This window comes from Syzygium oleosum, unplaced genomic scaffold, assembly GCF_021117445.2.
Source record: "Syzygium oleosum isolate NSW1041296 unplaced genomic scaffold, Sole_v2.1 Sole_v2.03, whole genome shotgun sequence".
NCBI lineage: Eukaryota > Viridiplantae > Streptophyta > Magnoliopsida > Myrtales > Myrtaceae > Syzygium > Syzygium oleosum.
Window position 1 is genome coordinate 12,375,178 of NW_026607487.1, and position 26,792 is coordinate 12,401,969.

A 26,792-nucleotide genomic window follows, 5' to 3' on the forward strand; every position below is an offset into this window, starting at 1 on the left:
GTGAATCATTGTAACCTGTATGTTTAGTAATGCGTATTTTAACGCCACAACGCGATAAAAGCCAAGTGAACAACTTTCTAATTACGAGATGTTTGCCAAAAGTACTTGTACAAGTGGCAACGGAGATCCGTTTTGCAGCTGATAAATTCGACTGTGTTTTATCAAAACCTGAGGGAAAAAAGAAAAGAAAAAAGAATGAGGACATCTTATATAGTAGAGAAGAAGATGTGTACTCCTAATGGGCGATACGCTAAAGCATAAAATTTGAGTGAGAAGAATTGATCGGGCTTAATTATAAGAAAGCCATCTTGATCACAAACGGGCGATAGGAGATGACAAAAGCTTGGTTTAGCCGAAACCTTGACATGCCTCCTAAACCACCAACTTCACCACTAGTCCACTGCCACTCCCTCCACCACCGCGGAACCGCCAGTCCTCCACAAGCTACTGCTACTACCAGCACCAGTTTACTCCACTACCGGCTGTCTTGCCAGCTCTACTTCAATCACCTCACCTCCACCTCCAACTCCAGTAAAGCGCGCTTATAAATCACGGTCGCAGACACCACCACCACCTCCAATATCCATCCCCTACCACCACCACCTCTAATAATGTTGTACCTCCAACTCTTCTTCATGGCCACCTCCGATTGCACCATGAAAACCTCCACAAGACCATCTCCATCTGGCCACCACCATTCCGTTCTGCCACTACATTCACCTCCTAACCCAGCAACCATCATGCTCTATCGTCACTTCTAATTCCACCTTCACCTCCACAAAAACCTTATCTCATTACGTCCACTATCACCACCATAGCCGCCACCGACTTTAAGGTCTGAGTGTTACCACCATAGCTTTTCCAAGTACTACATTCACCATCACAACTATTACCGCCAGCAGCTTCAACATTTCACACAGCCAGCAATATCACTGCTTCTCATTGCAGAGTAGATGTAACTACGGGTAAGTGAAAAAATCACACCCCCGGGCTAACATATGCCCAACCAAATTAAAAGCAGCAAATTTCCATTCTGTTCTATCGAATCAGAGTGTCAAAGAACAAGCGGGTAGCTCAGCGCTTAAAGGAATGTTAAGATTGACATACTTGAGATGGCATCATCCAGCTAACCGAAAGATATAAACTAAAATGAAGAGATTGAGGTTTAATATTTCATTACTTCTGGAATTATTCAGACCATATTATGGAATGAATTTCTCATCAATTTTTTTTTTCTTGAAGTATGACAATCATACTGCCTAGTCCATCAAATTCTTGGAAACAATAATGCTGCTTAGTCCATCAACTTCTCAAAATCTTTGAAATATGTGCAATGATAGAGCAACATTTTTTATTGACGATATACCAACATCTCACCTTACTCAATAGTATAACCATTAGCGATCGGGACATTACACTATAGGAGCACTAGCATGACCTGGTATGACTGACTTGGTCAAACCAAGTCCTCTTTGGTTAAAGACAGGAGAAAACAAGCCTCACTGAAGCTAAGCCGTGGGAGGAAAGAATTCATTCTCACTTCCTTTAACTAAGCACCACAAAACTAATCTAATATGAAATACCATTGTCACCTAAGCGAAGAGACACGACAACCAAGTGTTCGAAAATATTATTTTCATGGAGGTCCAGAAAGACAAAATATTGACCCAAAGAAAAGACTCCAACCAGTTTACAATGTACAATCACAATTGATTTTCCGTTTATTCCGTAACTCGAGACAAAAGTAGCAAAAGTTAGAGAGGATGAAGGTACCAATATTCCTTGCAATTATGCTCAAGCATACAAGTCTCAACGAACAATGAGTAGATAAACGAAGTAAATTTTTCACCAAAAGCATCCATGCTCGAGCTCCCTGCAAATAGACAACTAGCATCAGAAACAGAATCTATAGCTTTGCAGCTAATGTATTTCACATCCTTTCAGCTTAAGAATCAACTCTATGGAAGAGATGCTCTACAATTGTTGAGAGAAACACCATGTAGAAGCATCCACGATGAAGAGTACTAATTGGAACTCTAAGGTGCACTGCAAGATCCAAACAAGGCGTTCAAGGATTTAGAAACTACTATTTTACATAACTTGTTTTGACTTTCTAACACTTCATACAAATGACTGAATACCTGATTATTTATAGGGTGAGCGAGATGCATGGGAAATGTAACCACAAAAAAAAAAAAAAAAAAAAAAAAAAGACAGCATGGGCACGCTTCAATTTGTAAGCCCATCTGCACACCAAGGTTGCCATTTTGTTGTTAGATAAAATGCATTCATTGCTGTCTCTACATTCCAAACACCCTCTCATACTTCTTGATATCTTTTCCTGTAGCATTTTCCTTCTCCTGCATTAATGATAACTTCCCAAAGCATTCCTTTAGATGCATATATCTTCACTAGAACATTAAGAATATTTTCTAGGTGTGTGCATCAAATAGCTTTGGGAGCACAATGAACTCTACGGAAATAAGAGTTTTTCTCACATGAGATTGTCAAATGCTATTGTCAAGATGGAATATCCAATTTGTCAAGTAAACTAACTTACAATATTTAGCCCATCTTGTTGACCCCTACACTATTTTAGTGTATTCTCTAAATATCCTGATTCTTTTCTTTTATGAGTGAAATCACATAATCCTACAACTAGTATGCATGGGTTAACAGCAAGAGATATAACGACTAAATTCCACATGAAAAACAAATATTCACTGCATAAAACTAGATGAACTGCAGTTTTGTCACCAACAATCGCTACCGATAACTGATACTACATCAGGTGAAGAGTGCTGTGAAGTCAACGAATCAGAGTATTGTATGATAAGCAACTGAATTGCAACAAATCACAAGGCAAGGTGAATCTTAGGCTATATTAGTATAAGCAAAGGGGTTTTATCAAAGCCATACAAAGCAAAGAAAATCTTCCTTCACAAACTACAATATAGCTGAAACTTGCTTTAAAGAGCCGTCTATCTGCAGGATCATGTTTTCCGTGGAGGGGTAGAAAATGCTAATGCAAAAATGCTCGATCCTTAACCATGAATATGCAAGCTAAGTATGAAAGATATTTGTGAAAGTGCTTTTAACCAGTTCTGAGTTCAGTATAAACACAATAGGAAGTAATCCAAAAGACAGGATAAGTAACCCTTTTAATCACATGTCGGTAGAGATCTATCTGCAGATGAACAAACTTTCGATTGCATTAAATATAAGAAACCATAGTGATGGATAAAGAATTTGCTATAGAAAGAGAAATACAACCTATTGCATGTCCAAACGGACGTTCCATCAAAAAAGAAACGGAAATAGAAAAACTTAAAAAGAATGGCAATGAAAAAAACCAATTAGAATGGGAGACAAAAACCATCAATCTACAAAAGCTTCCATTCAGAAAAAGTTGTAAAGGGCATAAGGTTTAACTTCAATAAGTGCAGTCTGCACTAAGTCTACAGGAAATTTGCTTCCATTTTTCTCCAGTCAGGTGTCCAAGATATAATACATTCATGTAGCAATGGATAATTCTTGTTGCTATACCTATCTGAATGCAAGTGCCACAGTTTTGGCAAATCCAGAACAGGAGATCACTTACGATAACATAAGCTATGAAGAAAGCTAGGCCTAGCCAAGCCAATACCAAATGAAACATCATATGATCTAGTGGTAAGACCGTAAGATATCTTTCCAAGGCTGTTTGTATAGCAACAAGCACAAACTTCGTTGCAGCATTAATCCCGCTAAGGGCAATTGGTTGTGTTTGTGTATGATGAAATTTTGAAGATGAACTCCTGATAATGTTAATATGCAGTTTACGAGTAATTGCCAATAAGAAGCATGAGATGGGTCTGGATGAATGGGGAAACAGCAAAGGAAGAAAAACAATCAGCATCAGCAAATACACAAACCCCGGGCTGCCCAATCAACGAGGGCGGAAAAGAACACCTTAAAGTTTCCAAGGTTTCATTCTAAAAAACAAACTAAAGAATAACTCAGCAAAAGAGAAGCCTCCTCCCTTTTACAAATGTTGGTTGAGATTGAACACAATCGTAGAAGCTCTTGGGGTTTGGACGGCAAACACTGCCAAGAGGTGATCCACCAAACAAGATAGCAGCTTAAATAGACAATGTATGGACATTTTTAATTCGCATAGTTCATCAATTCGACCTTCAACCTTATCTTACACAATAAGCCATTCCCCGTTCTCCAACAAGTTCAAATTTTGACAACCAGCAACGGATGTACACTCGTCCATCATCACAAATAGCCACCAATCTACAATCCAATAAGCCCGCCCACTGCGAAATCTCTCAAATTTTACAAACAAACCCTAGAAAATAACTCCCCACCCTCTAAATCCCAACAAGCACAATCAGACCCAAAATTGCTGCTGCTTACCACCCCCATAATCAATAATCCATCAACCAAACATCGACGACGGAAACAAAGAATTCACAAATGGAGATCCCTCCGCAACAACCCAAAAAATCGAAACCCAAATCTCCTGGCGCGGAGAAGAAGTCACAGCAACCAGGAATCTCCCCAAAAGAAGCGGAAAAAACTGACCTTTGAGCAGCAGAAGAAAGAAAGGAGGAGGAGAATAAGGAGCTAAGCGTTGGCGGGTTTGGGGATGAGAGGGATGGCCGGCTGCTTGAGGCCCTGCTTGAGCTTGGCCTCCTCCTCGCGGATCTTCTGCATCTTGAGCATCCGCTCCATGACAAGCTCGTACTCGCACTTCTCGTACGTGTGGCGCTCCCCCTCGCACTTCCACGGCAGGTAGTACTCCGCCTGCCGGCACTTGTTGAGCGGGATCAGCAGGTGGGCGCACTGGTCCCGGTACGCCAGCGGGACCCTCGCCGCCGCCATCTCCTCCTGCGTCGCTATCATCTTCTTCGACGATCCTTCCACCTCCATCCCTCCCTCCCTCTCACAGCCTTCGGCTTCTGCTGTGTGTGTCGCTCTGAGAAATGCGGCCGATGCGACAACCTCGTTATTTTGCCCGGTCGGGATCGACGAGGAAGGGATGCGAGTTGGGTGATCCCATTTAAGTTACCGTGACACAGACAATTCCTGAACTTTGACTCGACGTGTAATTTGATTCTTCACCTTTTAATTTATTCAATATAATTTTTGAATTTTAGTTTAATATTCAATATGACTCTTTAATTTTTAATTTATTTAACGTGGTCCCTAAACAGTTGATACATGTTCAATTTAGCCTCCGAACTATATGAAAATGTACGATATAATCCATAAACTTGAATTAATGAAAGGATTACATTGAACATTTTTATAAAATTCAGGAACTATATTAAACACATGGACCATACTGAACAAATTGAAAATTCAAGGACCACATTGAATATTGGGTTAAAATTCAGGGACTACATTGAACAAATTAAAAGTTCAAGAATCAAATTATACATTAAGTCAAAATTCAGAGACTGTTTGTGTCATTTTTTCCCCATTTAATGAGCGAATTTGCACATATACAATCTTCTCATTTTGACTAAATTAGTACTTTATTATATGCACATATGTATGTATGAATTTTCACGAGAGTAATAATTTTTAGAAGATTATAACAACATAAACCTTTCGAATCAATAAAATTTTCAGTTACAATTTACGCGGAGTTTTATTTAAAATGGATTTGAATCACGCCATGTAGCTACATCCCTTTGTTCTAAAGGAAATATGAAAAATTAAAATTGCAATACCTTTTTTTTATTATGTTACAATCACGTCCACCATTTCATGAGTGTAAAATAATATGAAAGCATAAAGTAAGAATGTAAATCTCCTCACTTCTTAACTTTCCTCGTTTCGCCAGAATCTTCAGTTTTTGTGCCATTGGTTTAGATTCGAAAAAACAAGCAAGCTAGAGAAGAGTGGTAATTTACAAAGAGGTAGAGGTAATTTCTTCGAAATTTAAATTAACATGCCCTTAAATTTGTTGTGTGTTCTTGTTGATGAGTAATTATCACTGTAAATATAAAAAGAATCTTCTCATTAGAGTTGCCTGCATCTAATCATGAGAGTCATAGTTAAGTATGCATTTAGTCACAACTGTTTACAAACTATGGGAAATTGTGCAATATGTTCAATAATATACTTCTGGGTCAATAAACATTACGCAGTTATGGTCCAGAAGGAAATCCTTCTTTGTTCTTATAATGCAAAATGAGGAAGCACATTCACCTTAGAACTGCATGCCTTGGCTTTATATACACCACCATGCAGGCAAACACTTGAAAAGTACAAATTTTTGCCAAGACCCAATCCTTCTGTATGAAATCCAAGGGACAATCTGATCAAACCCCTCAAGAGGCCGTCTTCCGTTTATACTTCATGGCACAGACGACGTAGACGAGCAAGTTCAAGAAGCTGAGCCCGGCTAGGAGCCAGAAGAAGTAGTCGAGGTGGCCCTCGTTCAGGTTATCGGGTATCCATCCGGCCTGCCCGCCTTCGGTTGTGACGTACGTCACGATCGTCAAGATCAAGGAGCTCAGGTAATTCCCCAGGGAAGTAGTCAAGAGCGACAGTGCGCTGCATAAGCTCCGCATGGCGTCTGGAGATTGGTCGTAGAAGAACTCAAGCTGCCCAATGAAAGTGAATATCTCCGCAGCGCCCAGCAAGAAGTACTGCGGTGCTTGCCAAAGGATGCTCATTGGCACGGCGACGTCTTCGTCAACCAAGCCGAGTTCTCTAGCAATTTGGAGACGCTTAATCTCCACTACAGCAGCAGCCGACATGCAGAGAACTGATATAAAGAGGCCAATTCCCATCCGCTGCAACTCGGAAAAGCCTCTTTCCTTGCCTGTGAATTTCCTCGCTATTGGAACGATGACCCGATCGTAGACGGGCACCCAGAAAATCACGCTTATGACATCGAAAGTTGATAGAGATGCTGCAGGAATAGTGAAAGAGCCGACAGTAGTGTCCATCATCTCCCCTTGTTCCACAAACAGGGTAGACATCTGCGCGTATACAGCAGAAAATACAATTCCTGTGGCCCAGATTGGAAACATACGGATCAAAATCTTCAGCTCTTCCACTTGAGTAACTGTACATAGCCTCCAGGCATTTGAAAAGTCCCCGCTTTTGGTCTCGGCATCAGTGACTACGGCAGCTTTATCGAGGCATCTGTTATTATAGTAGAGATCGTTAGCCCTTTGTCCACCTTTCCGGTACATAATTTATCATCTTCTCTGGCATGATAAGCAGAAAAATATATGGGAAACCATGAAACTTGGTATTTCATGTAGGTTTGAAAATGAGTATGCATGTAAATTTGGAATAGTACACTGAAAACATGAATAGACGTACAAAATTTGTACACGGAAGTGTGAAGGTATGATTGAGTATTGTTCTTATGACATTTCGGGGGTGTGATTAGAAATCTTCCAGAAATATTTCATAACTTCTTCAAAGTAGTTGCACAGCAAGATGTTGACATTGCACACATATAGTTAAGATGAAGTGTTTCCATACAAATGTTTATATTTCCATGTCCGTAATCACATCTTTTCTCTTGTACTAGGCATCCACTAAAGAGTCAAATATTTGTATATATGTTATATATATAAGAGCAGAAACACAAACTTACGAAATACTAGTTGGAACATTCATACAATAAGAAAGAAGAAGAAAAAGACAACTTACTTCAACTCATTGCTGTGTTCTATTTTGCGGCTTCCTTCTATAGCAGAGTTCTTTTCTTGTGTTTCATACAGGAGACTACTGTCCTCAGGGACCTCCACATTCCACTTATGGAAGGATGCGACCAAAACCTGACACATCCTTGTGATAGGGCTCCCCCCGGGTTTCTGGAATCTATAGAGAGGCGTGCCTGAGAAGAAACTGGCAATAGCAACTGCCATAAATAGTGCAGGAATACCGAATCCTAAACCCCAACCCATATTGTCTTGAATCCACACTATGAGAGTGCTCGATAAAAGAGCGCCAATGTTAACGGAAAAATAAAACCAGTTGAAGAAAGACCCTTTCTTCACTCGCTCTCTAGGATCAGTGTCATCAAACTGGTCGGCGCCAAAAGAGGAAACACATGGTTTGATCCCCCCAGTACCTAGGGCAATCAGATAGAGCCCTAAGAAAAATACTGCGTATTGGGCTGCCGTTGCTGAAGGGCAAACAGAGTCCACACATTCTGCAGGCTTCAATCCAGGAACTGTCGCGGAGAGAGTCAACGTACACATACCCTATAAAAAACGAAAAACCAGCATCATCAACCGTAACTCTCTTACATCAGCTAAAGGCTATGAAGAAAAGTTTATGCACAAAAGATGAACACGGGATGAGAGATGGCAGATTAATTCGGCCTCACTTATTTGCTATAATCACCAGCAGCATTGGCACATTTTATCTTGAACAAGAAAGTATTGTCCCAATTAATCATATAAAAAGATGTACGAAACAGACAATTAGCAGCTACCTATTGTCACAGAGCTCATAATTATCTGAATCATAAGAGGAAACCAGTTTATTTCCTAGAGGTCGAAAGCTCCATTGAGTTTTCTGCTTGATTTCTGCCCTCAAGGCATCCAGAAGGAATAATTATAAGTATTATCGACTCCATAATTAACTCCATCTACACAACTATATCAAGGGCATACTCACATGATTTTAAGCCCACGAACAATTCAGCATTACCCTTTTAAACACAAATTAATGCCCTGAGGTAATGAACTTTCCATTAACCCCAATGGAATCAGGAGCTTTTAGAAGATGACATCTAGTAAAATATCATACACTCAACATGACAACCTAAGAAAAACCTAACGATCTCAATTTGGAAGCTGATATGATGGAACCATAGTGGAGAAACAACTTTTCTTTTTCAGTGCGCGCGTGCGAGAGCACTCAATGAACTTCAAGCAGTTGTATGCATTAGCAAAGATGTCCATAAGTTCATAATTTTTTACAGCGAAACATCACCTCATCAACGTAAAACATGAAATGAAAGCAATGGGAAGTCACACAGCCAAAAAGTGGTAAGTCACAGAGAAATGCTAAGACCTGACTTGACACTTTCCTAATAAAGGTTTAAACATCAACTTCAAAGTACTTCCAGCCAAAAATGAGGAAAGTGTAGTAGCTAATGCGTTAATCCAAAAAATGAATTGTCAAATAAGTTTGATCAAATATGTTCACTAATGAAAACATGAGAGGAAACTCAGCAGAGCCGTTACTAGAATGATTCAGAAGAAAAACAATGCTGCAAGCTGCAGTAAATTTCAGCAATTCAAGTATAAGCACTCAAGAAAGAGCTTAAGCAAACTAATGCTCCTTATGCTAGAATTCACTAGGCATCTTATAGGGTCTGAAAGCTCTGTCTTTCTTCCAAAGCTTTTGGATATTGCCTATAATAATATGATGATATTCCAAGTTATTGTTATAGCAAGCACTCAGTCTGGATTCCTGGATAAATCAGCCTCAACATCAGAACGTTTATTTATCGACTCACCTTCTTGTCCAAACCAGGAGAGAAAAAGAAAACACCAAAGACAATGTAAAACCGAAGATCTCCACTCTAAATGGATCATCTCACATCACTATGCTTTATTTAGCATCAAATCTTCAATAAGACCCAAATACACAGATATTTCCTTAGACTTTCTAAGCATATCCATTCACACATCTTCCACTCCTTTAAACCTACATCTCATCCTAGAGGCGTATATTCTCACTGAAAAACCAAACACCATTCTAAGCAAAGACGAGTTCTATTTATGACCCAGGTAATTAAATAACAAATGATAGAGAGTGGATAGCCATATAATCCAGTTACCAGAGGTTTATAATCATGTAAAGACTAGAAATAATCTCATTTAATGGCCAACCATTTACAAGGAACAGCATACAGGGGATTCGTGAAAGGAGGTTTTGGTTTTAAAACGTGCTCACAATGAAGTATATCGTGGAAAATGCAGCTATTGTCCAATATCTCCCCCAGTAAGCATCGGCTAAAATAGCTCCAATTAGAGGTGTGAGATAGCAAGTTCCTTGCCAAGTGGTAACATTTGTCGCGGCCGATACATTTCCCTCGTGTAGTTTGTTGGTGAGGTAAGTAACAAGATTAGTGGCGATTCCATAGTAGGCCAAACGTTCACAACACTCAGTGCCTGCAATTCATTCAACAAATGAATGGGAATTCCACAGAAATTGAAAGAATCCCTGAAGTGGCTGAACAAGAAAAAAACCATTACCTAGGATGAAGGGGCACGCTGTCCAATTTCCGGTGTTGCTTTTCAAGACAGGCTTTCCTTTGATGTCTACAGAACCATCTCCAGTGTACAGTCCATAACTCTCATCCTGGGGTATTACAAAAGATATCCAGAGATGAGAGGAGAGAAAAAAGAATGAAGAAGTGTCCGATTTCAAGTTGCTGAATTTTCTTTTAATGTCGGTAATCGGTGCTTTGGTTCATGCCACACAATTGTCTTTGGCTTCAGCATTGGTATTGTTCAAAGAAATCATGTTAAGAGGGTCCTAAACTATCATACCTATGAGCCCATTCCAAGTGCAGTGCACCAGCACATACAAAGAAGTCATCATTTTGTTTAAAAACAAAAGAAATTTAAGCTTACATCAATTTTATTTCTAGATCCAACCATGTTCTTTTTTATGCACTTGTAACCGGTACCAAAAAATTCAAAATCAAAAGGATTGTCTTTTTACTTCAACGTCGAGAGTCCTTGAGGCAGCATGTTTTTATTTCTTCCCTCAGGTGCTGCTGGATTATACGAAATGACAGATATGGGAGATTGCGGTAGCAAGCTTCTTCCCCACATAGATGCATACAGGTAATAAAGACATTTTTCCTATTAATCTCTGCTAGCAAGAAAGCCAGGTTATTCTGTCTCACTCCTTATAATCCAAGATTAATCTTCACAATGTCAGACACATTAACTGATGCCCCTCCCTCTACTTCTTTATCACATTGCCATGAAGTCCCTCTTGTTTCATTAACGATTATACTAAGTATATACTCTAGTTTGTGATTTGTGACTTGTGTTTGTGCTTCCCTTGATCCATAGACGTAGACAAAGCCTCTGTTGTCAAGAAACTGAAAATGGCAATTCAAGAAGCCATGGTGAATGAAAGTTGATACGGTGTCTCGTGTGGGTGAAGTTAAGCCCGTTTCAAAATTGACACCTATTCGGTGCACCTGCTTGCCACTAGCCATTGGTGTTGCTGAGGCCGCAATCAATTTCAACTGGCAATCTCTATTCACAAACAGAAAACTTTAGGGTGATTTCAAAATCCCGCTGACACCCATATGTGTCTTAAGGACAATTGGGGACAAATGCCACAGTTCGATTCAGATGATACTACTGCACTTATTACAAAAACCTGTAAGTGTGGAGAGGGGTTGAGTCCCTTGAAGCTAAGGGGAACGGTTATTATCTTCAGAATCTTTGAAATGGCAAACGGCAGCTGGAGTACAAAGTCGGTGACTAAATGCCAAATGAGTATAAGGGACTGGCATCATTTTGCAATCCTTATGATCAGGTATATTCTTTTGGTCACATGATATCTTGACTAAGCCATCAAGCCACAACACCTCTACGAAGCAAACTCGAAATTAAAATGCCAGTCAAGAAATTACTGGTTCAACCAGCAGCCAGCCACTGAAGCATAATTAAAATTAGTGCGCACTTTTTTCTCGCCCTTTCGGAACGGATCAAATAAGAAGTTCACCCAGAGCATAATCTTCAAGAAGACATGTCAGAGATAGATAACACCAGCAAGAATGACCACAGTCCAGTAACTCCTACAACTAGCTAATCCATTCAGTAGACAAGCAAGAAAAAAATTCTCAAACACAGTTTAATCCCAACTCGTCATCAGTAGGCTCTCAGGTTTCAACCTTTAGAGCAATTTCAGAATCAAAACTCACACCAAGAAAGCATGCATCAAGGCCACGACTCTTCTTGTGCACACCCAGAAAAGAAAGAACATAATCAAACCCAGAGGTTCGTCAAAATGGAACACAAGATCCAAAGAAAGAAGTGGGGGGGGCAGTCGGAAGAGAAACCTGCGAGAGACCATCTTCCAAGAGCCGCCTCTCCTCCTCCACAGAATCCATTTTTGCTCTGTGTCCCCGACACAGATTCCGAATCTTTCGGTTACGAATTGGAGAAAGATTCAAGGGGAAGGAGATGCTGGGACCGAACAAGAAATAAAGGTCAAGTGAACGGGGGAAAAGGAAAACTCTGATGCGCCTACGTGCGATCCGACGCGAGACAAAGTGCCGTGTCGGGGTGGCACACTTCACTCTTTGGCCGTCCGTTTGACGAGTTGTCCGAGATTCCAAGGTCGTTGGCAGCATATAGTCCCGAATAATATCTCCAGCAGAAGAACTCCCCACGAAAGGGCACACTCGTTACGGTATTTTCTAACGTGCCTCGAGGCCTTATTTGTGTTGCGTACACCTAATCTTTTCCATGTGGATAGAATTTTTTTTTGGGTTAATATCATGAACAATCGGACATACTTGTACCATATTTACTTAAACTAATTTTTATGTCATAAAATTAAAAACTTCTAAACTGGTACATTTCTGCCACTTTTACCTAGGGGTGTCAAAACCAAACAATATACCCGAACCGGAACACGAACCGACCCGACCCGATCCGAAGTTTTGGGTATTTTTGGGCCGGGTCAACTTCATGTTCGGGTATTAGCTAAGCAAATGGGTATCTCAATGGTTTCGGTTTGGTTCGTGTTTAGAACACGAACCGAACCGAACCGAACCGAAACACATATAGTTTATTTTTATTTTTTATTTTTAGAACCGAAACACATTTCACTTTGTAGCACTGCCGTTCAACTTCGTCCTCCTCCAGAACGTGAAATCGCCTGCCGTCGTCAACTTCGTCCTCCTCGGCGACTCTGCCTCCGTCCTCCTCATCTACTCTGCCGCCGTCATCCGGTCCAAAGAGCTCACGAGTCACCATAGTCCATCTCGAAGTGGTGTCACTAGATCAACGATTCAACCGGCAAAATTTCAAGTCTTCATCTGCATTTGTGTTTGTGGTAGATAACTTGATAAGTACATCAAGCAAAGATGCATACTTGCATCAAATCCAATAACTTTCAAGCAAATGACGGGACATCATGATGTAATTCCCGGGCAAATCCATGACAGAATCGGTAAAAAGCATGGTTTCGGAGCATCCTGACCCGCATTAAGCAGAAATCGAAACGTGAGAACGGAGACGAGAGACAATTGGAATCCGCGAATTCAGAGGCAATCGAGGGCGACGAAAATCGGGGATACATGGGAAGCGTCAATTTAGATAAAACAAATAATAAGCATCAACCTTCGAATCAATTGTAACATCGTCAAATATTAGCTTGAACCCAAATAGACCCGAAACCCGAACTTGACCCGGTTTTTGCGTTTCGGGTCATGTTCGGTTCGGATCAAGAGTCCACATATCTTTTATGATTCGGGTTGAGTCGGGTAGCGTGGAGACTAGACCCAACTCGACCCATTGACACCCATAGGTGTAACTTAACCTTAATTTATAATAAAAATCTAAAACATGAAACCGAACCGAACCGAACCGAACCGACCCGATCGTGCGGCTATATCATGTTCGGGTCTTGTTTTGGGTCGGGCCAAGCACACATATTCATTGTTTCGGGCCGGGTATCGTGAAAACCCGACCCGACCCATTGACACCCCTACTTTTACCCCAAACTGGTATATCAGTGCCACATTTACCCCAAACTAATTTTTGTATTATAAAAAACCTCAAGCTAGTATATTTGTGTCACATTTACATCAAAATTGGTATACTCATGTCACATTTATCCCAAAAAAATCCTAGATATATTGCAATATGGGGTAAATGTGACATGGTTTTGGGTTTTTTTATAATACAAAAATTAGTTTATGATAATTACGGCACAAATGTATTGGTTTGGGGTAATATGGTATGGATGTATCGAATTGGAGTTTTTGGTGGCATTAGCCTTTTTTTTTTATCTCATTGATTCTCTTTGCAAAAAATCACTTATTAAAAGAAATATATAGGCTTTTGCTTATAAAGAATGCACACATATCAAAGGTCGAGTTGAGGACGAAAGGTCGAGTTGAGGACGAAAGGAGTTCACATTGAAGAGGCGAAATGGTTGAGTCTACGATCTTAATGATTAGTTTCCCTTTTGTCTTTCTAGTAAAATTCTCTAATAACGCTCATTCATCGATTGGGTTTCTCCTTCCAATAAACTCGCTTTGGCCTCAGTCTTTCTCCTTGTAAATAATTACATTTTGTTAATGAGTACTCTAGAGGCATTCGGTAGACTCACTTTGACACCACTCTTTTTTTTTTGTCAAAACAAGTATCATTTCCTTCATTCATTCAAAGCGGTACTAATCAAATGTTGACGAAAAGAGTCAAGGCATAATAAATCCCAAAGGTATTGGGGTGACTTAGCCAATTACATGAGAGCATCCCTTTTCGGAGGGCCTTGGCGGTCCAATCTAAAACTTGGTTGGCTTCTCGTGAGCAGTGGGCTAAGGAAATGCTTTTTAATTGAGCTAATAAGTCTTTGCAATTCTCAAAGCCATGGGCGAAAGTGAAATATTCAAATAAAATATATTTGATGAGTGTGTTAGAGATACTTGCAACAAATAAGTAAAGAGCTTATCCCATAAAAATTCTTCAACTTGACCCAATTGGACACTTTTACCTTGGGGAAAGCAAAACGGACTGCCTAAACCGGGAACCGCTTAGACTGAACCGGTTCGGCCGATTTGGTTTGGTTTCCGAGAGTATCGATCCAGCTTCCGATTTCTAAAAGTGAAACCGGTATTCGGGCGGTCCGATTTCCGGTCCAAAGGGAACCAGACCGGATCGGAACGGACTGACTACATATACCTTTTTTTTTAATTTCTTTAAAAAATTAGTAAAATGTGAACTAAATCCTAATTGAAGCACATTTATTTATTCATCTTTTCAATTTGTGGATCATTGCATACATATCACTTAATTCAACATGAAAAGATGGTATCAAGTAGGGGTGTGCAAAAGAACCGGGAACCGCCCGGAACCAGACCAGACCAACCCAGAACCGGCGGTTCCCATGAAGACCGGTTCGGCTCCCAGTTCTAATTTACTAGAATCGATGAGTACCGGTCCGATTCCTGGTTCTTGGCATGGAACCACCCATCCGTCCACTCGGACCGGATCGGTAATATATATAATTTTTTAGAAAAATTTCAACCCAAAAAAAAAACATTTTCAGAAAACTGAAAACTATAAAATCCTTAATCTAAAACTCGATTCTCAACTCCCATCAACTCACAGTCACGCTTTTAGCCGTTCATCGCCTCCTTCTCTCACTCTCGGTCACCTCTATTTGTGTGAAACTTGGTAGGATCGGTTCAATGGACCCACCTAGAACTAGAGGTTCGGTTTCCAGGTTGATCCATGGAACCATAGGGCGATTCCGGGTTCCAATTTCTCGAAACCAGTCCTTAGTGGGCGGTTCCCGATTCCATGTTGGGAACCGCCCGCCCGGACCACGCTCACCCCTAGTATCAAGTAGTTGGAAAAAAAAGAGTGATCAGTTCCATTGGACCGGTCCGGTCCGGTGGTTCTCTGTTCTAGGACCAATCGGTCCGGTCCCTGGTTTCTAATTTTGGGAACCGATCCTCTCGGTCCGGTTCTCGGTTCCACCTTAGAGCTGGATTTGACCGGGAAGTGATTACCCCTACCTTTACCCTAAAATTTCTCTTGTCTCACCAAAACTCCTGAACTTGTACACTCAACAAAAATTTGTCAATATTTTTGAATATGTGAGCTCTTTCAGATAAGTGTTACTAGATAATAAGAAATTGTGGATAATGCCATGGATAAGATTAGGAAGTTATTTGTGTTGAAAATAGGATTAGGAAATTTTCTTTTTAAGTTCAATAACTGTTTGTAACCATCGATTGTAGGCTTTAGATAGTCACGTCGTACTCCTTGTAAATCCCGACGATCATGACAAAAACTCTTTATCTTTTATCAATGTAATCTTTCGATTATTTTTAAATTCTTGTCTATATTTTGTGTAATTTTAAAATATTTCATCGTCAATTAAATTCTGGCAAAGCATCTTTTTGTCATTGCACTTCATCATCGATTAAATTCTGTTGAAGCATGCTCGCTCCTTGTTATCCATTGAAGCTCCTATTCGAAATCGCCACAAAACCATGAGAACAACTTTCAGTGAATGATATTTTGTTATTGATCAAATTTTGGTGAAACAGAAGGAAAACTATTTTCGAAAAATTACTTTCCAACTTTCCAATGTTTTGATGACGAAAAATTAATCAATCTACTGAAAACGTTTCCTATGGACTAAAAACAACAAGTTTAGATTGAGGGGGAAACGACTTCCCTTTTTGCTAATAAGGAAATCACTTTCCATAAACCATCAAGCAAATAAAAAGTCTTCCGCTATTTTCACCCCTTATTGGCTCCTAACGCTCCCCTTTCATTAATTACATGTCCCCTTAGTAGGTCAATATTATTTCTTGCATTTTTTTCTTCTTCTTTTTCTTTACTAAACTACCTATGCTCCTCTCAAACAATATTTATTAAGGTTAAATGTGGGGCTCGCTCTTGATTTAAGATTATTGCTTGCCTTCTTTTCTTCTTTTTTGGTTTTTTTCTTTTCTTTCTCCATTTTGAAATAAAATTGGTGTACCTCTTTTATTTTCTATTTTTTTTGGTTGAAAAGAATTATATTCATAGCTTAAAAAGATATATGAGAATTACATAGACTTCCACAATACTACAAAACAAATCGAAGCAAAACCAAGTCCAGACTACTACAAAACAAAGCCAAATCCAGGATACAAGAAGGATCAATAGAGCACCGGCAAAATTAAGGACCCACTCATTCCATAAGGATAGATTTGTCAAGAAAAATAATTGGTGGCTGATTACTAGATCTCGTATCAATGTCAGTGATGAGCACACGTTGAAAATTTCTTCCTAATAGTTACGGCGTGGCGTTGCCAGTTGGTGGTGTGTGCCTAAGTTTAGCTTCCTCTACATCGAAACAAATAATTTGATCAAATATAACATGAGAGGAAACTCAGCATAGCTGTTATTAGAATTATTGAGAGAGAAATAGGAAAAACAATGATGCAAGCTGCGGCGAAATACCGCAATTCAAGTACAAGCACTCAAGCAAGAGCTTAAGCGAACCAGTGCCCCCTAAGTTAGAATTCACTAGGCATGTTATGGGGTGTGAATTGGCAAGCTTTGTCTTTCTTCCGGTGCTTATGAATATTGCCTATGATAAGATGACGATATTCCTAGTTATAAATCATAGCAATCACTCAGTTTGGATTCTGGGATTCATTAGCCTCAACATCATACTGCTTTATACCTCGACTCAGCTTCTTTGTCAAAAGAAAGGATAAAAAAGAAGACGACATAATAGCATCTTCACACTAAATGTATCAGCAACATGGATCCTCTCACGTCACCATGCTATATTCAGCATCAAATCTTCAATAAGATCCAAATACTCGGGATATTTCCATAGGCTATCTGTACATATTGATTCACACATCTTCTACCCCTTTAAACTTACATCTCATCATAGAGTCGTATCTTCTTACCGAAAAAAACTGAAGATAGCACTAACCATAAATGAGTTCCATTTATGAACCAGGTAATAAAACAACAAGTTATAGAGAGTGGATCACCAAATATTCCCAGTTACTAGAGGGATGTAATCGTGTAAATACTATAAATAGCATCTGTTAAAATTATGTCTCGATTTTGAGCCCGAAAAGGAAAGTTTCTTAATTCAAGTAGGTTTCCTAATTAGAGAAAGTTTCCTAATTGGAGAAGGTTTCCTAAAAAGAGGTTTCCTAATTTGGATCAAATTCTTGCCTATAAATAAGAAGGGGATGTTATTTGTAAAGATCATCAAAGAGGAGTTTCTTCTAGTGAATTACACTATGAAGGTATCCGAGTGTTTGTAGCGATTAAATCTTGCGGTAAGATTTGTGTACAATTCCTTCATGAGATTGAAAGATTATTTCGTGAGGAATTGTGGAGCTAAACACTGCGTGAGTTATTGAGTGTAATTGGAGCTTGTGAAACACTTAGAGTGTTTGAGTGACTCGAATGTGGTTGTAATCTCCGTTGCATCGCTTGATTTTTAGTGGAATTTCGTGCTGCTTTTCTCGTGGACATGGGTCATTACGACTGAACCACGTAAATCTGGTGTTCGATTTATTTTCTTGTTCTGTCTGTTTTATTGTTCGATCGCTTGGCTTCCGTAACGATTGGTATCAGAGCTTAGCTTGGCTAAGTTAAAGCGAATCAATAGAGACAGAAGAAGGAAAAGTGAGAATCGATATATTTGATGGGAAGGATTTTGGTTTCTGGAAGATGCAGATTGTGGATCATCTATATTAGATGAAACTGCACTTGTCCCTGTTTGGGGAGAAGCCTGAGATGATGAAGCAATCTGACCGGGAATTGTTGGATAGACGAGCTTTGGGTGTTATTCGGCTGACGTTGGCTCGTAATGCCGCGTTTAACTTCGTGAAAGAGACAACTACTGTGGGTTTGATGAAAGCCCTGTCGGACATATACGAGAAGCCCTCTGTGATCAACAAAATCTATTTGATGCGATATCTATTTAATTTGAAGATGAGTGAAAGTACGTCGGTTGCTGATCATATTAATGAATTCAATGTGATCGTTAGTCAATTGAGTTCAGTTGAGATTGACTTTAAAGCTAAGGTACATGCTTTGATTCTATTATCCTCATTGCCTGATAGTTGGAATACTACCGTTACTGATGTTAGTAATTCCTCTAAGTCAGCAAGTTTGACGTTTGATGGTGTTTGAAATTTAATTCTGAGTGAGGACATCCGCAAAAGAGAATCTGGTGAACATGTATATGCTGCTTTAGTAGGTAAAAATAGAGGAAGAACCGGTATACGTGTTAGCAAGAGTAGTATAAACTCGAAGAGACGAAGTCAGTCTAGGACTGATGGTGTTGTTTGTTGGAGTTGTGGCAAGAGGGGTTATCTTAGAAGGGATTGCTTTAATCTGAAAAATGACAAGAGTAAGGGAATTATAGTAGAATCTGTAGATGATGTTGCAGCTATAGCTGATGGTAATTCAGATAATGCTGATTTTGTCTTGTTTGTCACTAATGATTTGTCGTTTGGCAAATGGATTATGAATTCTAGTTGCTCTTTTCATGCTACACCAAACAAGAACTGGTTTACTACTTATCAGTGCACGGATAGTAGTAAAGTGCACTTGGGAAATAACGTTGAGTGCGATATTAGAGGTGTTGATGATGTTAGAATCAGAATACATGATGGTATTGTGAGGACATTGGCTGGAGTGAGGTATGTTCCAGGGTTGAAGAAAAATCTGATTTTCTTGAGTGCCTTGGATTCAGTTGGGTGTTTGTATTTTCAAAATGTGAAATTTTGAAGGTTGTTTGAGGTACCTTGGTGATAATGAAAGGAATCAAATACAGTGGCCTGTATGAGCTTCAAGGTGAGACAGTGACGGAATTTGCTGCGGAGACGTCAGATGTATATGTTTGAGAGTCTAAACTGTGGCATAAGCGTTTGGGGCACGTTAGTGAGAGAAGCCTGAAGGTTCTAAGTGAAAGAAATTTGCTATGGGGTTATGTGGTTAATGAACTAAATGTATGCAGGTGCTGTGATTTAAATCAACGGTGGAAAGTGCAGTTTAGTACGGTTGTCAGATAAACCACAGATATTGCAAAATTAATTCACTTGGATGTTCCCAGAGTGTCACAATTTCCTTCGAGGAAGAGTGCCAGATTTATGCTAATAATTGTAGATGACTACTCGAGGAAGACGTGGGTGTTTGTGCTTAGGCACAAGTTTGATGCTGTTGTCAGGATCAGACAGTTGAGAGCTCTGATCGAAAAGGAGACTGGTAAAACGATCAAGCAAGTGTAGATTGACGATAGTATGGAGTTTTGTTTGAAGCTGTTAAATGAATTATGCATGAAAGAAGGTATAGTGAGACACCGCACTAGTGCTAGTGAACCACAACATGTTGCAGAATTGATGCGCAAAACATTACTAGAGACGGCCCATAAAATGCTCTCTAGTGCTGGTATGGCTAGGAGATTCCTAGCGGATACGCTTAGTACGGTGAGCTACCTAAGAATAGATCCCCATTGACCACGATTGGATGTCGGACTCCGGAAGAAGTGTGGTCAGGTAACGTTGTTGATTATTCTGCTCTTAGAATATTTGGTTGTCCATCTTATGTTCAAGCGAGTGATGGTAAGCTTGATGGAAGGGCAAGAAAGTGCATGTTCCTAGGTTATGTATAAGGTAAGCGGGGTTATCAGTTGTGATGCCCATAATTAAATTCACCTGTTGTCAGCAGAGAAGTTACATTTGATGAGTCTCCAGTACTTCTGGTTAGGAGTGTTAGTGGCAGTGTTTATACGGATCTGGACGATATTCAGCTTGAGGTGGAGTTACAACCAGAAATTCCTGAGGTAGCGAGTACTAGCGAAGTAATCGACACATATGATGCTTGTAGTAAGGTGGAGCCTATAGAGCCAACAGTTGCTGTAACTGCTAATATTGATAAGGTGTATATTTGATCTCTTGACAGATATGGCTACAACAATGGTTTTGCTTTATTTGTGGTAGAGGAGGTTATGTCGGAAAATTTTTGTGGAGTGATTAAAGGTGCATGTGGAGTTGGTGTTCTAATGAGGTCCATGGTTATGACAAAGTTCAAGAGACGCTTGAACTTGGAAGATTTTTGTGGCAGTTGAGCTCATTGGGGCTGTGGGAGAGTAATAGCGAATTTCCGACGAAGTGGTTGTGACTTGGTTCAAACGTCGAGCTAAGGTGGAGATTGTTAAAATTATGTCTCGATTTTGAGCTTGAAAAAGAAAGTTTTTTTAATTCAAATAGGTTTCCTATTTTGAATAGATTTTCTAATTGAATGGTTTCCTAGTTGGAAAAGGTTTCGTAAAAAAAGGTTTGCTAATTTGGATCAAATTCTTGCCTATAAATAAGAATGGGATGTTATTTGTGAAGATCATCAAAGAGAAGTTTCTGTTAGTGAGTTACACTCTAAAGATATCCGAGTGTTTGTAGCGATTAAATTTTGCGGTAAGATTTGTGTACAATTCCTTCATGAGATTGAGAGATTATTTTGTGAGGAATTATGTGGCTAAACATTATGTGAGTTATTGGGTGTAATTGGGGTTTGGGAAACACTTAGAGTGTTTGAGTGGCTCGAGTGTGGTTATAATTTCTGTTGTATCGCTTGATCTATAGTAATTTTCGTGCTGCTCTCCCCGTGGACGTAGGTTACTACGACTGAATCATGTAAATTTGGTGTCCGATCTATTTTCTTGTTTTGTCTATTTTATTATTCGATCGCTTGGCTTCTGCAACAGTATCATCTAATGGCCAGCTATTTACAAGGAACACCATACTGGGGATACATGAAAGGAGGTTTTGGTTTCAGAACGTACTCATAATGAAGTATATTGTGGAAAATGCAGCTAATGTCCAATATCTCCCCCAGTAGGCATCGGCTAAAATAGCTCCAATTAGAGGTGTGGGATAGCAAGTTCCTTGCCAAATGGTAACATTTGTCGCGGCCAATACATTTCCCTCGTGTAGTCCGTGGGTGTGTTAAGTAACAAGATTAGTGGCGATTCCATAGTAGGCCAAACGTTCACAACACTCAAGTGCCTGTAATTCATTCAGCAAATGAATAGGGATTCCACAGAAACAAAAAGAATCCCTAAAATGGATAAACAAGAAAAAAACCATTACGTTGGATGGAGGGACACGCTCTCCAATTTCGGGTGTTGCTTTTCAAGACGGGCTTTCCTTTGATGTCTACAGAACCATCTTCAGTGTACGGTCCATAACTCTCATTCTCTCTCGGAGAAAATATTGCATAAGACACCCAGAGATGAGAGGAGAAAAACTGAGTGAAAAAGTGTTCGATTTTCAAGTTGCTGACTTTTCTTTTGATGTTTGTAATCGGTGCTTTGGTTCATGCCATACAATTTTCTTTGGATGAAGCATTGATATTGTTGTGAGAAATCACATTAAGAGGGTCCTAAAATTGCAAGTGCAGTGCACCAGCACATTTAAATAAGTTGTCATTTTGTTTATAGAAGAGGAAAATTAAGCTTACATCAATTGTATCTTCAGATTCTACCATATTCTTTTTCCATTTTATGCACTTGTAAGTGGTACCACAAAAACTCAAAATCAAAAGGACGGTCTTTTTATTCCAATGTTGAAAGACCTTATGAAAGCGTGGTCATTTTATGTCTTCCCTCCGTTGCTGCTTGATTATAAAAGGGAGATTGCAGTAGCAGGCTTCTTCCCCATACAGATGCATATAAGTAATAAAGACATTTTTCCTATAATCTCTGCAAGCAAAAGAGCAAGGTTATTCTATCACATTGCCATAAAATCCCTCCTGTTTCAATAAGGATTACATTAATTATAAATACCAGTTTGCGACTTGTGTTGTAGAGAAGGTGAAAATGGCAAATCAAGAAGCAATGGTTCATGAAAGCTGGTATGGTGTCTCAAGAGGATGAGGCTAAGCCCGCTTTAAAATTGACATCTATTGTAAAATTAACGTGGAAGCTAACTAGGATCTTACAATTAAATCAGTGCTAGAGAGCTAGAGAAAAAAATAAGGAACAATAAAGGATCCTAAAGATTTATGTAGTTTGGTCCAAGTGTCGGTACCTACGTTTATGGGGAAAGTCAACAGCAGATAATCCACTATAATCGGAGTTATAATCGCTCATACGCTCGAGTGTTTTCCATACTTATATTAATTCAAAGTGTTTACAAATAAACAATTCAATAGGATGTCAAAAAAATCACAGCACAAATTACGGGGTATTTAAGCTGTGCTCACAACCAAGCAAAAGAATTTCAACTCACGGCTTTGAGGAGTTCACTCTGCGGCCGCTCGAAATCCCTTCATTGTGCACGCGGCTTCGAGTTTGCTGAAGGAACCCATTCCATCCTTTCACTGTGCAGCTTCAATTCTCAAGGAACCATTGGCGGCCACCCTCTCCAAGAAAGGACGACTAAAGTTAGAGCAAGAGAAAACTCTAAAGGCCTGTTTGGCAACTTGTCAAATAGTAACTGATTTTATTCTTTTGTTCCCAGAATCAGTTTGAGAACAGAAATCCGTTTGGGAAAAAAAATCCGTTTGTTAAATTTTTTGTGCCTGGGCACAATTTTGGCATAATTTTTTGCAAAATTGTGCCCAGAATCAGTTTTGAAACAGAATCAAAAAGCAAAAAAAAGTAGCTTATTAATTCTGAAACAAATTTTCCGAAACTGATTCTTCTTGATTTTTTTCTTTTTTTTGGTTTATTGTTGTTCTTCGGCCTCGCCACCCATCGGCCGCCGGCGACCGGCCACAGGCCAGGGCCGGCGAGGCCTCGCCCAGCCAAGGCGAGGCAGACCTTGCCGTCGCTACCCAGGTCCGTCGCCTGGGTGGCGACGGCGAGGCCGGTGGCGAGGGCCACGACGCCCTCGCCGGCCCCGGCTCGTGGCCGGCCGCCGCGCGGCCGGCCATGGCCAAGAAAGGAAGGGGAAAGAAAGAAAAAAAAAGAAAAAAAAGGAAAAAAAGAAAGAAATATTAAAAAATTCAAAATATTATTAAAATATTATTAATAAAAAGAAATGTTATGTAGTTACCAAACGTATTTCTGTTATTTTTCTATTCTAAGAATAGAAATTTTGGGCAGTTACCAAACGCCTTCAAATGTTTAGAAATTGTTTCCGGGCACGGAATAAAAAAGAATTATTTTTGCCTAGAATATGATTCTGGGCATAGAATTGCCATGCGCAGCCTAAAAGTAAACTTTTTTTTTAATTTTCTTTTCTTTCACTAGGCCCCACTTGCTTTCTTTTTATACGCCCAAAAAGTAATAGGCAACTAGAGTCCACTTGTATAATTGTGGAGATACATATATTATAAAATAAGAGTGCCCTTATTTTGTCTTAGCGGCAAATCTTCTCACGATCAAACTTGGAGACACATCGGATTTTGAACAAGTCAAAATCTTCCAATGGGTCGGGTTCCGTCCATGGCTAAAACTCGAAACACAATTTAATAATTTTCCACCTTGACTCGACTTTTGTAGCAAGGTCATAGTTCTCATCATCCATGCTGCTCTATCAACGCTCCAACGAATGTTCACTCTCTACAGATATTAATTGTGCTCAAGAAAAACTTAAGTTTGGCCAAAGGAACATTCTTAGTCATCATGTCTATTGGGTTCTTTGCTATAGCAATCTTTTTCACAACAACCTTATCATTTGCCAAATCTATCGCACCTTGTTTGTTATAGTGTATATCAATATTTTTTTGCTCTAATCCAAAGTCCGAGAGCAAACCCGGTAGTATATTGCATCATTCTCTATAAAAGTAAGTGCCATGTACTCTACCTCAGTCCAAAATAAGGCAACATGATTCTATAAGGACGCCTTCGAACTCACTACACCACCTATTAGCGTAAACACATACATTGCTAAAGACCCGCACTCATCCAAATCACCGACGTGATCCGAATTCACATAATTAGTGGTCTCACTACCATTGATGTTGCTCCGGTACACTATACCAATGTTTGTTGTCTCCTTCAAATATCTAAGAATCCATTTCACAACTTCCCAATGAGTTTTACGAGGCCACTTCATGTAACGACTAACTACGATCATAACTTGTGAAATGTCAAGCCTAGTGCATACCATAGTTTACATGAAACTACCCACTACACTAGAATAAGGAACACGGATCATACATTCATTTTCCTCCTCAATTTGTAGTAATTACTTATTAGAAAGTTTAAAGTGCTTTGCTAAAGATGTATTCACAGATTTCGCTGACTGCATGTTAAAATGTATCGCTATCTTCTCAATATAATTATTTTGAGATAGACGTAAAACTTCTGCATTTTTGTCATGCAAAATTTCTATACCCAATATTTTCTTTGCAACACCTAAATCTTTCATCTTAAACTCAGCACTCAATTGCCTCTTCATCATATCAATATCAGACATATTCTTAGTTATTATCAATTATCAACATATAATAACAAATAAATTAAAGACCCATCCTCTTATCTTCTAAATAAGCACAATTATCCATATGACTTTTTAAATAGTTTTGACTAACAATGAACGCATCAAATGCTTATACCACAGCCTAAAAGACTATTTCAACAATCTTCTGGCTCTTGGGTACCTTGACTAGCTCCCGTGTTTGATTTTGATGGAGTGATTCCATTTTTTCGCTCATAACCTCTAGCCATTGCGACAACTTATAACTAGTCATCACCTTAGAGTAAGACGAAGGCTTATTCGTCTCTACCTCGTCACCTACAGTCAATGCATAAGCAATATTTGTTTAACATAACGTACTGATGGTTTAATTTACCTTCTCTGTCTGCCTGTGGCTAAAGTGTACTGCAATTGTGCTGGTTGTTATCACCGAATTTAGGAACTGCGGCCTCATATACAATCTCAAGCTTTATTACCTCTAAGGTCTCCGAAGTCTTCACCTAAAGCTCCACCTCACTATTGACACCACAATCCATCTACTTTGCTTATAGTGTCTCATGACTCCTCTGATGAAGCATTGCAGTCTCGTCGAATATCACATTTCTGCCGATTAGAAAATTGGGTGATATGGGATCAGTGCACCGCCTTTCACTCTATGTGCATAACTTAGAAATATGCACTTCTTCGCATTCGGCTCAAGTTTACCATCACTCGTATAAGCATACGCAGACACTTGTATACTCGTAATTCGGAGTAATCAATAGGTTCCTTAACCATACTTTCTCAGGAGTCTTCCACTTGATTGCAGATGATGGAGACCGATCAACCATGTAACATGCCATGTTCACTGCTTCGGCCCAAAATTCCTTGTCTAGTCCTACATGCGAAAGCATGCAACGAACTTGCTTAAGTAAAATTCTGTTCTTCCGTTCTGCTACGCCATTCTACTTTGGTATCTCGAATACTGTGTGGTATTTCTCAATCCCTTCTCTCTCGCAATCCATGCCGTTATCGGTTCTCAAACACTTGATTTGTTTATCTGTTTGCTTTTCAATCAATGCTTAAATTTTTTGAACCGATCGAACACATGAGAATTCAGCTTTAGAAAATATACCCGTACCTTCCTCAAATAGTCATCAATTAATGTCAGCATATATTGAGCACCTGCTTTTGAAGGAACCGAAGACGAGCCCCATATGTCTAAATGAATGTACTCAACCGGTTGTTTGGTCGAATGAATAGCTGTAGTAAATTTAATCTGGCGTTGCTTCCAAAGATGTAGTACTCACATAAGTTCAGCTTTCCAACCTGACCCTTCAACAACCCCTTTTAACTCAGCATCGTCATACCTGCTTCACTCATGTACCCTAGCCGCATATGCCATAATCGAGTCGTCAGAGTTTGACTCACATGATGAAACTGTAGTAGCTTCGGTTACGGTCTCTCACAATAAATGATAGAGATTATTCACTTTCTTCCTTTTCATCACTATCATGGCACCTCGAAAGATCTTTAGTACTACATTTTCAATGGCATATTTACACCTGATGTTATCAAGTGTCCCCAAAAAAATAAGGTGCTTGTTGAGCTATGGTACATGCCTCACGTCTATCAATGTGCTCACCATCCTATCGTTTATTAGAATCCGAAC

At 39.5% G+C, this 26,792-nt stretch overlaps 2 protein-coding genes across 3 annotated transcripts; both read right to left on the bottom strand.

Moving 5' to 3' along the window:
* Positions 1 to 1,608: 1,608 nt before the first annotated feature.
* LOC115662943 (NADH dehydrogenase [ubiquinone] 1 beta subcomplex subunit 7) lies at positions 1,609 to 5,018 on the bottom strand. Of its 2 annotated transcripts, none has more exons than XM_030585032.2 (2): positions 4,573 to 5,016; positions 1,609 to 1,873 (listed from the first exon to the last, which is right to left on the bottom strand). In XM_030585032.2, exon 1 carries the CDS (start codon positions 4,918 to 4,920, stop codon positions 4,615 to 4,617), a length of 306 nt encoding a protein of 101 aa, XP_030440892.1. In that variant the 5' UTR covers positions 4,921 to 5,016; the 3' UTR covers positions 1,609 to 1,873; positions 4,573 to 4,614. The 2 variants fall into 2 exon arrangements, with proteins under 2 accessions (XP_030440892.1, XP_056166065.1); XM_056310090.1 differs by having other exon boundaries at positions 1,842 to 3,187; positions 4,573 to 5,018.
* Positions 5,019 to 6,096: 1,078 nt separating this feature from the next.
* Positions 6,097 to 12,370, bottom strand: LOC115662942 (protein NRT1/ PTR FAMILY 8.3-like). The gene is made up of 5 exons (XM_030585029.2): positions 12,068 to 12,370; positions 10,236 to 10,341; positions 9,934 to 10,151; positions 7,672 to 8,228; positions 6,097 to 7,152 (listed from the first exon to the last, which is right to left on the bottom strand). The coding sequence occupies exons 1-5, from the start codon at positions 12,359 to 12,361 to the stop codon at positions 6,330 to 6,332; spliced, it is 1,998 nt and encodes a 665-aa protein (XP_030440889.2). The 5' UTR covers positions 12,362 to 12,370; the 3' UTR covers positions 6,097 to 6,329.
* Between the last annotated feature and the right edge of the window lie 14,422 nt (positions 12,371 to 26,792).

Coding starts and splice junctions, on each gene's coding strand:
- LOC115662943 (XM_030585032.2), bottom strand. CDS start 4,920: ATGGAGGTGGAAGGATCGTCGAAGAAGATGATAGCGACGCAGGAGGAG.
- LOC115662942 (XM_030585029.2), bottom strand. CDS start 12,361: ATGCTGCCAACGACCTTGGAATCTCGGACAACTCGTCAAACGGACGGC. Junction 10,152..10,235: donor AGCGTGCCCCTTCATCCTAG/GTAATGGTTTTT, acceptor AATGAATTGCAG/GCACTGAGTGTTGTGAACGT. Junction 8,229..9,933: donor TTTCCACGATATACTTCATT/GTGAGCACGTTT, acceptor CGTTTTTTATAG/GGTATGTGTACGTTGACTCT.